Source organism: Haliaeetus leucocephalus, unplaced genomic scaffold (assembly GCF_000737465.1).
Source record: "Haliaeetus leucocephalus isolate CR32 unplaced genomic scaffold, Haliaeetus_leucocephalus-4.0 Scaffold1, whole genome shotgun sequence".
In the NCBI taxonomy this organism is placed as follows: Eukaryota; Metazoa; Chordata; class Aves; order Accipitriformes; family Accipitridae; genus Haliaeetus; species Haliaeetus leucocephalus.
Window position 1 is genome coordinate 12959356 of NW_010972437.1, and position 15079 is coordinate 12974434.

General features: G+C 38.8%; 2 protein-coding genes across 7 annotated transcripts; one reads left to right on the plus strand and one right to left on the minus strand.

Moving 5' to 3' along the window:
• Positions 1–10828, plus strand: METTL5 (methyltransferase like 5). 6 transcript variants are annotated; one of them, XM_010567065.1, is made up of 8 exons: positions 1–20; positions 485–606; positions 1266–1380; positions 1831–2012; positions 2411–2493; positions 2796–2847; positions 3574–3623; positions 4643–4755. In XM_010567065.1, exons 2-8 carry the CDS (start codon positions 498–500, stop codon positions 4694–4696), a joined length of 645 nt encoding a protein of 214 aa, XP_010565367.1. In that variant the 5' UTR covers positions 1–20; positions 485–497; the 3' UTR covers positions 4697–4755. The 6 variants fall into 6 exon arrangements, with proteins under 6 accessions (XP_010565367.1, XP_010565386.1, XP_010565404.1 ...); XM_010567084.1 differs by lacking the exon at positions 1–20 and adding an exon at positions 117–134; XM_010567075.1 differs by lacking the exon at positions 1–20 and adding an exon at positions 149–396.
• On the minus strand, positions 4736–10839 carry SSB (Sjogren syndrome antigen B (autoantigen La)). The gene is made up of 11 exons (XM_010567046.1): positions 10675–10839; positions 9085–9188; positions 8746–8920; positions 8487–8594; positions 8288–8388; positions 7438–7509; positions 7311–7353; positions 6433–6573; positions 5868–6051; positions 5570–5701; positions 4736–4859 (listed from the first exon to the last, which is right to left on the minus strand). The coding sequence occupies exons 1-11, from the start codon at positions 10738–10740 to the stop codon at positions 4762–4764; spliced, it is 1224 nt and encodes a 407-aa protein (XP_010565348.1). The 5' UTR covers positions 10741–10839; the 3' UTR covers positions 4736–4761.
• Between the last annotated feature and the right edge of the window lie 4240 nt (positions 10840–15079).

The window sequence follows — 15079 nt, forward strand, 5'->3', positions numbered from 1 at the left end:
CCCGCCCCGCCGGGGCCGCGGTGAGTGGAGGCGGCGTCAAGGGGCGGCCGGTGGCGGGGGGGGCTGTGGAGGCGTCTGCGGGTCAGCGGCTTCGCGGCCGCGGGGAGGGCCCCGTCGGGCGAGCGGCCGGCCTGGTTGGCGGAGGTCCCTGGGGCTCGGTTCCTGCTCCGCTTTGGGCTGGGCGCCTCTCTCGGCGGCGGCCGGGGCCTGTCGGTAGGAGCGGAGGCCCGGGCCGAGGCGGGCGCCGGTTACCGGCGGTGCGCGAGGAGAGAGGGGCTGCCGCGGTCCGGGAACGGCCTGGCGTTAGCCGGCGCCGCGCCGGTCTCCCGCCAGCGGTGCGCCGTCAGCCGGATCTCTGGAAACTGCTGCCTGGAAACACCTGGGAGATGCTGAGGAGTACAGTGGGATTTTAAGTACAAAGTAATTTAAGATAATATGTAGTTTATTTATATTATTGTAACTGATTACACATTATTTTCCTCAGTTAAACTATAAGCATGAAGAAATTAAAGCTTAAGGAACTGGAAAGCTGTCTTCAACAAGTCGATACTTTCGAAAGTCCAAAACTGCTCCTTGAACAGTATCCAACAAGACCTCATATCGCAGGTAGAGATTACCTACGACACTGCTGTCTCTTACTAGTTCTTCATCAGCACTTTAAAATAAAAAGTTTCCACTGCATTATCTCCTTTGAAGCCTTTACACTAAAAGTAGTTGAGAAATTGTATCCAGCTGGAATGTAATTAATTATTTCTTAATGAGCTGCTAACTTCTTTTCATTAGAAGTATGCTGTTAATGTACAATCCAAAAATCAAGTAAATTGATTTAAACGATATGTTGTGATAGAAACATCTTAATCTGTAAATGAGAAATCTGAAATGGACTTATTTCATGACACACAAAAAACAGTAAAAGCGTATATACCAACACTCATCCATACCTTAATTATGATTTTCTAACATTTTACATCCTTCTATTGTTTTTCACCAAATTTAGAGGCATATTTTTCCCACAAACAATATTCAACAGCTCTATGTGTAGTCTCTCCACCAAAGATCTAGAGTTCTATAACTCGTCAAGATGGTTTTGACTTGTTTTCACATATAAATGAAAAAGAGAACTACAGGCAGTGAGAACATCAGCTTAATTTTGCATGACAAGAAACCTTTAGTTCAGAGTTTTCTGAAGGCAGAAGTAGCTTTTCTTGATTAATCAGATGCAATAGTTGGTATTATTGACCTGTGGATTTTTTTTCCCCCCTCAGCATGTATGCTTTATACAATTCACAATACTTTTGATGATATTGAAAACAAAACAATTGCAGATTTAGGATGTGGTTGTGGCATGCTCAGCATTGGAAGTGCAATGTTAGGAGCAGGGTAAGTATTTAATACTAAGTTCTGCTTCTGTTTTTTTCTGGCATAGAAGAATAGAAAAATAGATTAAAACATAGCAATTCTGAACTAAATTAATTTTAGGTATCTAATCTGGTGCATAATGAGGCTATTTACTATGCTTAGACAGTCAGTAACCATACAAATAGTGCAAGAGATGGACAGTTGCCATGAATTTGGAAGTCACAATGTTTGCTTTCCCCTGAAGCACCAAATGAACACATGAAGCTTCCTTCACAGACTTTACAAGGATATTTGAGAAAGGGCAAAGAGCTACTCACATTGTTATCAGCACTGAATTTGTAGTGTATGCTTGTTACACTTCCTAGACAAAACAAGTTGTATACACAGATCCCTTTCAAAACTTTACTGTAGAATTTAAACACCATTTTAGTTTGCAGGAGGCTAATATGTAGCTTTTTTTTTTTTTAATAGATTGTGTGTGGGGTTTGATATAGATGCAGATGCACTGGAAATATTTAATAGCAATATTGAAGACTTTGAGCTCACGAACATCAACATGGTTCAGTGTGATGTCTGCTCTTTATCTGACAGCATGTTGGAGACTTTTGACACAGTTATTATGAACCCTCCCTTTGGTACCAAGCATAATAAAGGTTGGTAATTCCAAAAGTCAGTTAGAAATCATTAGGAATGAAATAGCAAGGGAAACACTTTTAATGAAACAACTCCCTTCTTTATTACAATTACCTATTGTAATTACCTAGAGTTTTGTTGATCTGGAATCAGTTTCCTAAGTACAGATTAACTTCAGCATTGTGACTGACAATCACTGGGTTTTTTAAAAATAAACAATTCTAGCTATTTCATATCATTTTTCTCTTTTAGTAAAAGCAAGTGGGTAAGTTTTGGAAATACTTTCTGTATTTTAATGTATTCAGCACTGTTTCTCAAATAGCTATTACTGCAGAAAAATTGAAGTATGCAGCAGATCTGTAAATTCTCTAGTTTAAGCTTGCATTTAACAGTTCTAGTAATTTCATCATTCTTTTAGGAATAGATATGATTTTTCTGAAAACTGCTTTACAAATGGCGAAAACAGCTGTATATTCCCTTCACAAAACTTCAACACGGCAGGTAAGTCCTTCATTTTAGTAGGGCGCATTAACCATGCAATGAAATAGCTAGCATTTAATGATGTTGTCTATAGCTTCACTGATTTGTTCACACCTTTATAGGGTATGAAGCTTGTTTTGGATAAATACTAATCATGTCAAATAACTGTGATCTCACATACGTCAAGATAAGTATGTGATCTAATGTTTCAGCTTGAAAAACAAAGCACAGGAGACTTCTTAAATAACTACAGCGGTGTAGATGTTTATAAGACAGTGTAGAAACAAGCTTTTAAATTTACCTGTATCTATTTAATATTGTAGCACATTCAAAAGAAAGCAGATGAATGGGAAGTGAAAATGGAAGTCATAGCAGGTAAGATTAATTTGTTGTTAAAGGAAAAAAAAAAACCCAAACATTTTGTTGGGGCTAGTATCTTTAACACTACTAGTCAGTTTTAACAGCCAGAGGTAAATTTAAGTGTGATTTAACACTGAAAATGACACATATCTTTTTTTAAGCAGCCTTTTTGGTGGGTTGTTTGTTTGTTTGTTTTTTTAATACCTTGCTACCTGGCTAGAATATAAGCAGGCACTTGCTAAAGCTCACAGGGATACATATTCTGCGCAGAATTAGAATTGGATTTCTTCCTGGACTAGATCTTGCCTTCAAGCAGAAGTTACCTACCTTCCTGCTTCAAAAGGAGATTGTTGCTGAATAACAAAAGCAAAAGTGCAGGTCAGTTCTCACACAAAAAAGCATTCTGTCCTTAAAGCCACCTAAATATTTTTCTGACAGTTGTTCCAAGTATCTTCCTGACTCTTAAATATCACCAGCTGGATGCTTTATACAGTCGTACAACTTGAGACATGGAAGTTGTACAAGTGCTTGAAACACAACTGCATTTCAGCCATCCACTTACTGTCTGATGTGGTTGGCTTAAATGTTCAGTCATAATCTAGTCCAGAGGTCAAAACAGTTATCTAGTCAGGGGGCAACAGAGGTAGACAATAGGAGAAATAGAAGAATAGGGATGTAGGGTGCAAGTCAATTGACTAATAATCATTCTAGTCTAACAAGTATTCTTTGTACTGTTCACAGAACTTAGATATGACCTACCAGCATCATACAAGTTCCATAAGAAGAAATCAGTAAGTATAAAACCTAACATAACTAAGAAAATGCTCTGTTTTGTACTAGGCAGATAAATAAATTCTACTTAAGAAAATTAAGTTTTAGGGCCATATGTACTGGGTGAGGAATGCTCACAGCACTTGAGAGAAGTTCACAATGGCATCAAGTGCCATTGCTGTTACTACATTTTGTAGTTGAACAAGGAAAAGAATCATTGTAATGCAAGTCAAAGATATACACAAAGATTAAAGCCAGCACTGCAACTAGATGTGAAAAAGCCAAGGGTAATCTCCTTGACTCAGCTTTCCATAGTTAATTTGCTTGATCCTATCTGCAACTGGAACTTAGACTGAATTAAGTAATGAAGGCCAGAGTAACTAGGATTTTACAGCTGTAGCATTATTTTAGCGTTCTATGCTCTGTACTGCAAATAGCTACAGCCAGTGAAATCTCTCATAGAACTGTCTTAGAGGGGGCAGGAGGAAGCTGTGCACTTCATCCTACAATAGAAGATCTAGTCAGGATACTAGAGTATGGAAGCTTAAGCCCACAGGCAAGTTCCTGGGTGCTAAATGCTGGCCTAGAAGACATGTATCTCATTACCACAGGGGAAGTAGAGAGAATCCTGGAGTAGACTGACCAAGATTTGAAGACTTAAGTATGTTGAGTAGCAAAGACTAGAAGTCTTATTCAGCTGTACCTAGTCTCTTGGTGACTTGAACTAAAATAATGGAAGCCTGTCCTTCAGCTTTGCTACTTCACAGTTACAGCTTTATACTACATTAACATCCAGGCTTGAGTAGTAAGCAGTTTGAAGTTCTGAATTTATTGGCAGCTGCTATTTAACATAACCGCAAGATTACAAAGTCTGGAACCTTTTACATTTGAATGAAGTGCCAGAGAAGTTGAGAGGATCTGACAGTATAAACAAAACTATAAATATAAAAGAGTTTTGCAGGGTGGTAAGACTAAACATGCTTCTTAAACAACAAAAAAAGCTGTAACCCAACAAAATGAAACTTTCATCTCATTGTAGGTTGACATTGAAGTGGATTTCATTAGATTTTCTGCCAAGAAACTCCTGAACTGAGGCATGTCTTTAAAACCTATTGAAAATGGAACAATAAAAAAAATTTTTTTTTTTAAATTGTAGTATTACTGATCTCCATCTCCATTTTCTGTTTTCAGTTGTTTTGGTGCAGGCTGTTCTTTTTCCATTTCCTCTAGTGGTCTCTTCTTGGGACTTGCTGGTTCTGCAAGATCGAATACGTAGTCATTTATGGTAAAGGAAAGCATTTCAGTATTACATGAAATCTTCTGAAAAAAACAAACCCTTCCTACCATGTAAATTCAACGATGAGTCCTAGTTTATCCACAGCCACTGCTGTGCTAGAGGGTTTACTTATTGCTGTGACTTAAAGCTTTTAGATGTTCTAAAATGGCAACTTTGAAGAGCTTCTTCCCTGTATAACTTCACAGTAGGAAGGCAGATAAGAAGATGAAGGAATACAATCTAACAGGAGTAGGTTTCACTGGGTTTTCTTTAAGCAGGTGCCATATCTAATGAACAGAAACTTAGCTCTTCATCTTCTCCAAGCTAAATACCAATATGCAGAACTATGAAGTCTTCTCATATCCTCAAGGAAAAAAAAAAATCACCACTTGAGACTGGGTCTGTACAGTTGTGTAATGTTGCTGACAACCCCCTTCTTTCAATGCAGAATGCTTTGAACAGCCCTGCAGTACAGCCTCAGCTATCTAGTAATTGTTTTAATAAACTTTTTGGACAGTTCTGGAAGGAATCAAGCGCAAGACGTTTAAAGTTACTTTACTGATACTGACAAGAGGACAGAAATACTACAATGAGGGCCAAATCTGAAACACTTGTAATAAACATGAGTACTTCTCCAGAAAGTAGCTCCATGTACTAAAGAAGCTATATCCAGTGCACAAAATAACATACCTGTTTTGGTATCATCTTCACCACCTTCTTCTTCATTCTCAAACTTTATTTTCTTGCCCTGAAACTGTACTTTTCCTTTGTGTGCACCTTGAGGTATCTTTCCCCCTCTTCCTTTTCCTTTAATTTTGCGTCCTGTGGGGAGATGTCAGGAACTTTGTATCATTTGTCTTTTAACTGGCAAACTCAAAAGAATGCTTTACAATTAGTCAGTGTTCAGTACATATTCACAATTCACAGTTACTTTCACACAATGCCACTTCTAGGACATTATAAATGTTTAAGCCAATAAAAGGAGGACCTTTTGTTTTCTGTTTCAGCAGTTCTTGCTGATCTTCCAGTATTTTTTTCAGAGCTTCTTTCTCTGCATCTCCTTCTAGCACTTCCCATGTAACATCCTTGCTCCGAAGCTGTAAGTTTCCATTATTTGCTGCTTTGGCTTTTTCCAGAGCTTCTTTTGCAATATCCTTAAAGAGGATAATTCCCTTAAAAAGAAGAGTGGCATCTGCATTTGAATCTTACTGCGAAAACATTCAGCTAGAATGATGAACAATGTATGCTGTTAGGTGCCTCAGTAAGTTCATTACTCTTGCATGATGTAAAATATGCCTAGACTGAAGCAAAACCCTCAGGTTGTCCGAACAAACATTCTCAGTCTCAATTTTGACCTTATGAACTGAGAAGGCTGGAACCTTTTATGTGTTCTTTTGAAAGAATTTAAGGGGATAATTTAATTCTCTAGATACTCTGCAATTCCACAAGTCAAATAATTTCTTATTTGATTACATATGAGAACAAGCATTTAATCATTCAGTTTCAAAATCTAATACAGATATCTTAACTCCTTGTCTTAAGATTCTACTGACCTCCTTCGCACCTCTGACAAAGTGTATCCATTTGATTTCTCCGTGATCAGAAAATACATCATGGAGATCTTCTCTGCATGTTTGATCATCTAGATCACCAGAAAACTTCAAAAGACATCCTGTTTTTTCTTCCAGAGACTTCTAAATGAGATTAAAAAAAACCCACATTTTTGTTGAAGAGTCAAGCTTGAATATTAATTTTTTTCCCCTCAATCCTAAGACTATTAAAACATGATAGTGATAAATAAACAATTTAAGTCACCCCCCCTTAGCTCCATCAGTAATCCAAGCATTCTTGCTACATAGCTTATTTATGCTGATGCCCAAGTCTTGCATGGTGTGTCCTGCTCCTTTTTTTTTCTTCCCCCTTTTTAAAATTTTCTTTGCTTACTATGATCTATCTTTGTGGAACTTAGGACTCCTTTCCCATAAGAGAGTTACACTCTTTAAATTCTACAAAACAGTTTTCTGAAGGCTGACACCTCAGGTTGAAAATCTATCTAATACTGATTAAATCCTTACTGGATCCTTTAAATACCACAGAAAAATTATCATCTCAATGGTGCATTTAGGATCACTTCTGAACAGGTAAACATGCCTAATAATTTAAATTCAGGATATGATCCTTTAAAGAAAATTAGTCTCTTGAAAATAAGATTAAATGCCATGACAAAACAAAGTCTTACTGTAGGTTAGTTAGAAAAGCTGAAGTGATTTTCCAGAAAGTGCTCTATATTATAGAATTTCAGACTCTGAATATCCCACGTTAGGTTTACAAAATGTAGCTGCAGGAGCATGTTTGTTACGTGTGGATTGAAAATCCATGCAAAAGCAAGCATTGCATAGTTTTCAGGTATAGAGATTTAAGAAACCCATACCATTTCAGCATCTGCTGCTTGTTTCTGTTTTTCTTCTTTTTCCCTGTAGAAAAGTTAAATTAGTTAAGAGTTGGTTCAAGTGTGGTCAGGTGAGCAAAACCAGGCACTTCAATTGATAATGACTTACTGTTTAGCTCTTGCTTTGGCTTCTACTTTGTTTTGTCTCCTTTCTTCATTCTTCTTTGTACAATACTCCTCCCTTCAACAGAACATAAGCTAAGTTAATACCACTTAAAGAATTCCATTATAATTACTTTTTAAGACAGCAGTAGCCAAGAAATAGTTGAGATGCTAGTGTTGTGGTTTAACCCCAGCCAGTAACTAAGCGCCACGCAGCCACTCACCCACTCCCCCCCATTCAGTGGGATGGGGGACAGAATCGGGAAGAAAAAAAAAAAAAAAAAAGTAAAACTTGTGTGTTGAGATAAAAACAGTTTAATAAAACAGAAAGGAATAAACTAATAACAATAATAAAACAACAATAATAATAAAAGATTGGAATATACAAAACAAGTGATGCACAGTGCAATTGCTCACCACTCGCTGACTGATGCCCAGTTAGTCCCTGAGCAGTGATTCCCCCCCCCCCCAGTTTATATACTGGGCATGACGTCACATGGTATGGAATACCCCTTTGGCCAGTTTGGCTCAGCTGTCCTGGCTGTGTCCCTCCCAACTTCTTGTGCCCCTCCAGCCCGGGCATGAGAAGCAGAAAAATCCTTGACTTAGTCTAAACACTACTTAGCAACAACTGAAAACATTCTTCTCATATTGAACCCAAAATGTAACACTAGACCAGCTACTAGAATGAAAATTAACTCTATCCCAGCTGAAACCAGGACAGCTAGCCTCCAAAAGGTACAGCTATCAATACCTGTACAACAGTGTAGAAACTTACACTTCTCAGTTCAAGCCAGGTTCTTGTCTAAATCCACCCTTGACCATTATTAGTTCAGACGTCAGTTAAGTGGACTTACTTGAAAAGTACTATCAGCTCTGTGTCTTTGTACTTCTGGTTTGGGATCTCTGTGAACTTCTTAGCAGATTCAACACTATCAAAAACTGCAAATATTGAGCCCTGTTAAATGGTGAGAGACATTCAGTGTTACGTAACTGAACAAAATGTTGTCCGGGGGGATCCCTGGCCCAGGTCTAACTGTTCATCGCAAGAGCTACCTTAAATGTTCTCTGCAATGTTCTCCTCATTTGAATGTTTTCAACTGGACCTTTATCCTCAAGCCATTCTTTGATATCATCAAGAGTTGCATCTAGTGGAAAGCCTTTCTGCAAGACAGCAACAAGCTTCAATTATATGCAACAGACACTTAGTCAGAAATTATACCCTATCTAGTATGAGTTAATTCAAGCTTTACTTAGATGGTTTTCAATCAAAGTCATGCAGAACAGCACAGTGCAAAGGAAGAAGTTTACTTACAACATACACAGATCTGTTTTTAATTGCAGCCTTATATTGGTCATTTAATTCAGGAAGGGGTTTGTTTGGAGATCTTCTGATTTTAGTTTTGTCTTCATTTATTTCCATTAGACCAGTCTTGGATTTTCTTAGTGCTTCTACAATAACACTAAAATCTTTTGAAAGGCGACTTAACCTATTGAGTAAACAGACACAGGTTATTACAAATATACAGGCAAAGCTGAAGCCAGATGTTAAAACAGCAATAGAAGTTGTACATGCAGACCAGGGATATTTGGCTCCAAAAAGAGTTAAGTAGCTGAAAGTTACCCCATCCAGACTAGTTGTACTTTGTTTTACCTGTTGAATTTGATCATTACTTCTAAAGGCACCCAGCCATCGTCTAGTTTGATCTGTTCCTTTAGGAACTTGTCTCTTGGTAGATTGTGATTGCCAAAATAGTACTGCAAAAAAGAAGGGGGAGGGAGGAGAAGAGAGAGATTTGTCTTTGAATGTTCAGTCTTAAAAGCTCATTTTCATCTGACAACTTACTGCAGTGGATCAAGACATACCAAAATTCAATAATCTGAACAATTAGAAATTCTGAAATTATTACTTCCTGCTTTAACATGGTACTTTTCCAAAAGTTAGCTGCAGCACATAAGCTGTAAAAAACCCAGTGCTTCATCCAGTGGGACTAATGAGGCACAGGTAGACTGCAGTTTTGTTTAAGAGAGGCACGAATCTTATTCTGTTAACATCATTATTCATCAACCTGATCAAGCTCTGCAGAGTCAAAAGTCAAATTAATCACCAAGGGAATTCAGGTTTTCGTCCTCATTCTAAGGAAGGCATAAGCAAGAATATTGTATTTGCCACACTGAGAAATCATACACATAGACTAGAGTTTCTAGGTGTCATTCAAGAAAATACTCTAAGATAAAAAAATTGTTTTCATTTTAATTTACTATGTCCTCATTTTGATCATGTCCAGCATGGGAAGACAATTCAGTACAAGACAGACAAGTGAATCAGATTCTTTTGCTTGCTAGCTGTCATCTAACTGGGGACAAATACTTGAAGCCATAGGATAAGCTGGAGTGTTTCCACCAATATCATTGTGCTTCAAAAAGTCAGTGCAAGTTTTAGAACAATACCTCTCCCTCTAGTATACCTCAGACTCACATTACCACAAGTCTAGCTTTGACAACTATTTTTCCTCAATCTCGGGGGGGTGGGGGGGGGGGGGGGGGTTTTTTAATAAATAATGACTACAGCTCCATATGCTAATGGGGATACACGTGCAGCTGTATTTTTGTCCTTCAGGAAAATGGTTTTGTTCTAGATATCATTTTAAGTGATGTGCTTAGTTTTCCATTATAGTGTAACCCTCCAAGCCTCTAGAGTGAGAAATAGTTAATGTAAAGCAGGCACATAAGTTTAGTTGTAATTTGTAGCAATAAATTACAAAGCAGTAAATCATAATAGCAAGTTATGCAACATGCTAGTATTTTGACCACCACAGATGCCCAAGTAGGAGGATTTTTTTCCACAAAAACCCCTAAGTCATACAGAATTAAAATGTATCTTCCTATTTGTATAGATAGAATAACCCCAGTGAACATAGTAATAATGTTTAATTATTTAATTGTTTAATGATACATTCACTTGCTCTAGCACCTAAACGCAAGCAAGTTAAACCTTCTGTGTTTTAAAATGGTGATCTTACAGGCAACTCTAGACAAGTATAACTTCCAACTTATGCCTACAATTATGAGTTATCTTGACGTATTAAATACCTGTCATAGACCTGGGACAGACATTTTTTTAAAGAGCTGAAGATTCAAGTCTAACTCCCTATGAAGTTAATTTCCCACTTGCCAAATCCCTACCAATGAATGTCTCCAAAACTACATCTCAGTCCAGATCCAAACTATAAGTTGAACTTACCTCAATTTGCTGACAGATTTTGCTTTCCAAAATAGACATGTTTTCACCATCTCCATTTTCAGCCATTTTCACCAGCTGTGTTGAAGAGAATATAAAGCAAAGGCACTAAGCATTGCACAGTACTTTCTACAGACTTATATTCATATAATGTTGCACTTCACTGCAGCCTCATCTAAACAAGAAAACAGACAAGTTCTTTAGCCATGTTTATGCTTGTGAGCCAACTTTAAACATGACTGCAGAACTCAAAGGGGAAACTATGAAACAAATGGAAAAAAGTAAAATACCGTGGTTGTTATTGCATTTGGCATTCTACACTCAAGGTAAGTAAAAAAATGCTGGCACTTTACAGCAGTATTTATTTACCTTTTTCTAGGCATAGATCCTCAGCTGGTACCTAACAGCAACAAACCTGAGAGACAACATTTGTTCTTTAAGTCAAATCCAACCTCTCGTCACTAGGCAAAACATCAGTAACAAAAATTGTTTAATATTCCTAAATAGGTATAATTAGAAACTTTACTGAAGTTTCTGCATCCTAATTAATCTTTGGAAGTTCAAGGAACTTACTGGAGGAAGGAATGGAAGTATGTGCCTTTACTAATACATCCTAAAGGTGTCTAGTTCTCTCCTTTACAAACTTGTCTTCACTGCAGTTCTGCGTGAATACTGAATTAAGCATCTTTGATAAGAGGCAAGATATTTTAACTTGAAAGTAACTTCTTCCCTTAATTGGCATTAAGCATATAATCCCAATACATCAGATACAGTCACAACATGCACTAGAAGGTTGGTAAGAAAGCAGCTACTGGCCAGAAAGTTAATTAGCATCAGAAAATGTCTATCTAGTTGCTCTTAAGAGAAGGATAGAGTGTGAAGAGTAGTCCTTGAGGAAAAATGCAGCTTTATAAAGCTGTTGGAAATCAGGTTGAATTCAGTTTTGAACTACAAAGCACAGATTTCTTCTTTCTCCCTTTGGGCACTATCACACTTGTTAAATCCAGCTACAGAAGATGAAGCAGTTTCATGGCCCTCAGTTACCGCAGTTCACAGATCAGTGATCATTAAGACTACTGGTGAAGATGGGTTTGCACTCATGCCTTGCATGGTTTATTGGGAGATTTAAGCATACACATTCTGCTCTTCTGCCACTCGCAAGACAGTAACATCTTTCAGAGCATCAAGATGACTGACAACATAGAAGCAGGGAAAACTCCCCTGCGACTCCCTTGTCACAGGAAATTATGTTCATCAGAACACCTGCCTGGCAGCCCCATCTTCTTATTTTAGTAGTTTAATTCACCGATCATTGTTCAGCCTACTGCAGTCTGCAGTATTCCCATTTCCTCCTCTTCCTGATCTGGAGGCTACATTGCATCCTTTGACTTGCTTGTAGGTCTTTTTAATCTAGGCACTTACAGCCTTAAAATTTGCATCCTGGTCTCCACTACTGGACTTCTACCTGTACCTAACATTGTAACACTCTTTAAAGCATGATTTCAGCAAGTGTTAGTTGACAGCTATGCTCAGAGTGTGATTCATTTGTCTATAAAGCACATTACAAAAATCCAGACCATAGTACACAAACTAACAGTTGCAGTTACTTTAGAGGTGTCTCACATTAGCCACCCTGACTACAGGAAACATAGTTCACCACCACATTTAGGTGCTGGCACTATCTCAACACTCCCCTGTCACATTGTCCCCAACACTTGACTTGTGAGAGAAACCAGCATTCTATTTTACATTATACCTAATTTGGTGTAATTTAATGGCAGTCTATGGAGTAGTTTCAGCTTTTTCCATTGGATCAACTAATTGACCACACTCCTTATGCGCTACTGTAACACCTGATCCAACAGAAAGTTAACCCCCACTGAAGAAAGGGAAGAACAGTTCCATTTGGTAAATTATCACGGACTTGATTCTGCTTGTAGAAAACACTAGTGATGGAGCTGTTAGGGCAGGGAGCAGAAGAGGAGGAAAAAAAAAAAAAAAAAAATCAGAAAAACCTTTCTGTGGCAGCAAGCAGTTGTAGTGGGTTAGATTTGACATCAAATTATATACTCAGGGTCAAAAAAGAAGTACTGAATGGCAGCTATGTGAATCTTCCCATTCCCAAACCTTAATTTGGTGATTTAACTCACACTGCAAAGTCTCTTCTCCAGGTGTGGCAGATTTTTTTAAGCACTAGGCAACACATTTAAGTGAACCATTTTCTTATGGGTGCTTTTCGCAGTACAGCTCAGTGTTTAAGACATACTAATTTACTAGAAGATGTGAAAAATTTTGCTCTCTTGCATATTATGAGGAAAAATATTAATTTGGATTTTAGTCATGTATCCCATTTTAAGAAAAACGCATTAACAATATGTTCTGGAACTCTAGTTCTGATGCACACTGAAATACAGATTGAGCTGGATAGAGGAATCTTCCCTCACCACCTTCCATTTGGTCAGCCGATCTCAAGTACACTCTTAAGAGTGAGTGGAGACAGCTGCTTTGTGCTCTTCTGTGGTGTGAAATACAGACCAACCTCCAAGTAGGCTGTATCTTCTTGCTCCTTTGGCGGTCTTTGCTGTTTTACTTGTCTTACTGAATGGTGCATGGATTTCTTGGAGCAAGTTTTCCCTTAATACAAGTTGTTATTAAAATAAAACCTGGCACCTTTTGGCTGCATACTGCCAAATCACCAGCAGTTACCCAGTTAATGAGGTGAGGATTACACAGAGGCAACCTGAGATAGTATAGTTACAAGAGAATCCATTCATAAAGCTGTTGACTTTGCTTTGGTTTTGCCATTCAGAGAGAACCCCCGCCTCCATCTGTCCAGGGTAGCTCGGCTCTTCTAGCCTTGCCAAAAACCACACCAGTCTGAAATATGCAGGACAGCCTTCTTTTTACTGCTGGATACCCAAGAAGCCATTAAGAAATGCCAAGGTAATAGTGCTGTGAAGCATAATGGCAGAACATACGCTTTTGTCTTCACCTAGCTTCCACCACCTAAACTCTTTCAGCCTTGTTACATCCTTGAATACCCTTTCTTGCACTTCCCCAGCTCTCACAGTGCACTGCTCTCCCAGTTTGCCTGCCTCTGGGTACCAAAATACCCAGAACCAGCAACTCGCTTTCCACATAATAAGGCTCAGCTCCACTGCTAAGAAGAGAAGAACAACAAAGCCCATTTCCTTAGCAGTATTTTCAAGGTAAAAACCAAACTGTACAGAAGTGTAAAACAACACAAGACCTGGGCCAAGTCCTTCAGATTAAGGCTTACACCTGGAAAAGCTTTTCTAAAAAGCACCTGTTCAGCTGCAAGTAACAATAAACTGAAGGCAAGACTAAGACTCAGGCTTGCTATATGTGGAATTCAGTTCAGACACTGATCGAGCTCTAACCTACTTAGAATAAAGGCAGAAGCAGCCTTCGAATTTAAAAGAAACTCTAGTCTTGCTGCACACGCCCACTTCAGATTCTTTAGCTCAGTCATTTGGCACAAGCTAGTCTTCTGGATCCAACTTCCAGATCAATGGCTTTCAGTTACTGTGCAGCAATGAGGCCTGATAAAAAGCTAGCTCCCCTGAAGAACAACCACAGTCTGAACAGGATGCAAAACCCTACATAAGATTTTATTGTAAGTGCTTTCTTAGTAGACCACACTGGCTTGTTCTTTCTGTGTGCCAACAGTCTGTATCAGTACCACTCAAAATGAAAACAAGTTAAAATAATGCAAATAGGCATGAGATTTAAATTACAAATGGAAAATAACAGTTGAGCCCTTTAACTAGGACAATTTGATCCCACACTATATTAGCCAGATCATCCCAAAAGAACTCTCAGGTGGATTTTCATCTTACCAGTCATTTACTGTCAAGGTCTGAACAAAGCTGAGTTGCAGGCTAACTGTTTTTACCATTACTGTACTAGAGCGAAAGGCTTTATTTAAAAAAAAGTTTCCCCAATAGAGTTACATGGAAGGCTTATTCTCGCAATGTGTTGTTCAGGAACCTGTATGTAAGGTCTGAGCCTTCTGACCAGGTTCTTACATCAAAATACAGCTTTTTATTCAAGGTAAGGATTAACTGCCACCATTCATCACAGCTGATACTTTCGCCGTCGGTTTTTGAGTAGAATCAGTGCAATATAAGGAAGGAAGTTCCTATCAGAAGAATTTAAAGGATAGAAATGTCGGCTCCTCAGCCTTGCGTCTACGCTAGGAGGCCACCAGTTTGTTCCAAGACGCTTTTGTACTACCGCAGCGACAACGCAGCCCTCTTCGGACAACCTCAAGGCCCGTGGCCGAGGTTCCCGCCCTGCGGACACCTCAGCCCGGCTGCAGCCCGAGCGCTGCCTTCAGCCCGCCCGGCGCTCGGGGCTGCTCCCCCCGGGCCGGGGCCGAGGCCGG

Coding starts and splice junctions, on each gene's coding strand:
- SSB (XM_010567046.1), bottom strand. CDS start 10,740: ATGGCTGAAAATGGAGATGGTGAAAACATGTCTATTTTGGAAAGCAAA. Junction 8,921..9,084: donor GTAATGATCAAATTCAACAG/GTAAAACAAAGT, acceptor TTTACTCAATAG/GTTAAGTCGCCTTTCAAAAG. Junction 8,389..8,486: donor CATTGCAGAGAACATTTAAG/GTAGCTCTTGCG, acceptor ACCATTTAACAG/GGCTCAATATTTGCAGTTTT.
- METTL5 (XM_010567065.1), top strand. CDS start 498: ATGAAGAAATTAAAGCTTAAGGAACTGGAAAGCTGTCTTCAACAAGTC. Junction 2,494..2,795: donor ACAAAACTTCAACACGGCAG/GTAAGTCCTTCA, acceptor TTAATATTGTAG/CACATTCAAAAGAAAGCAGA. Junction 2,848..3,573: donor GAAAATGGAAGTCATAGCAG/GTAAGATTAATT, acceptor TACTGTTCACAG/AACTTAGATATGACCTACCA.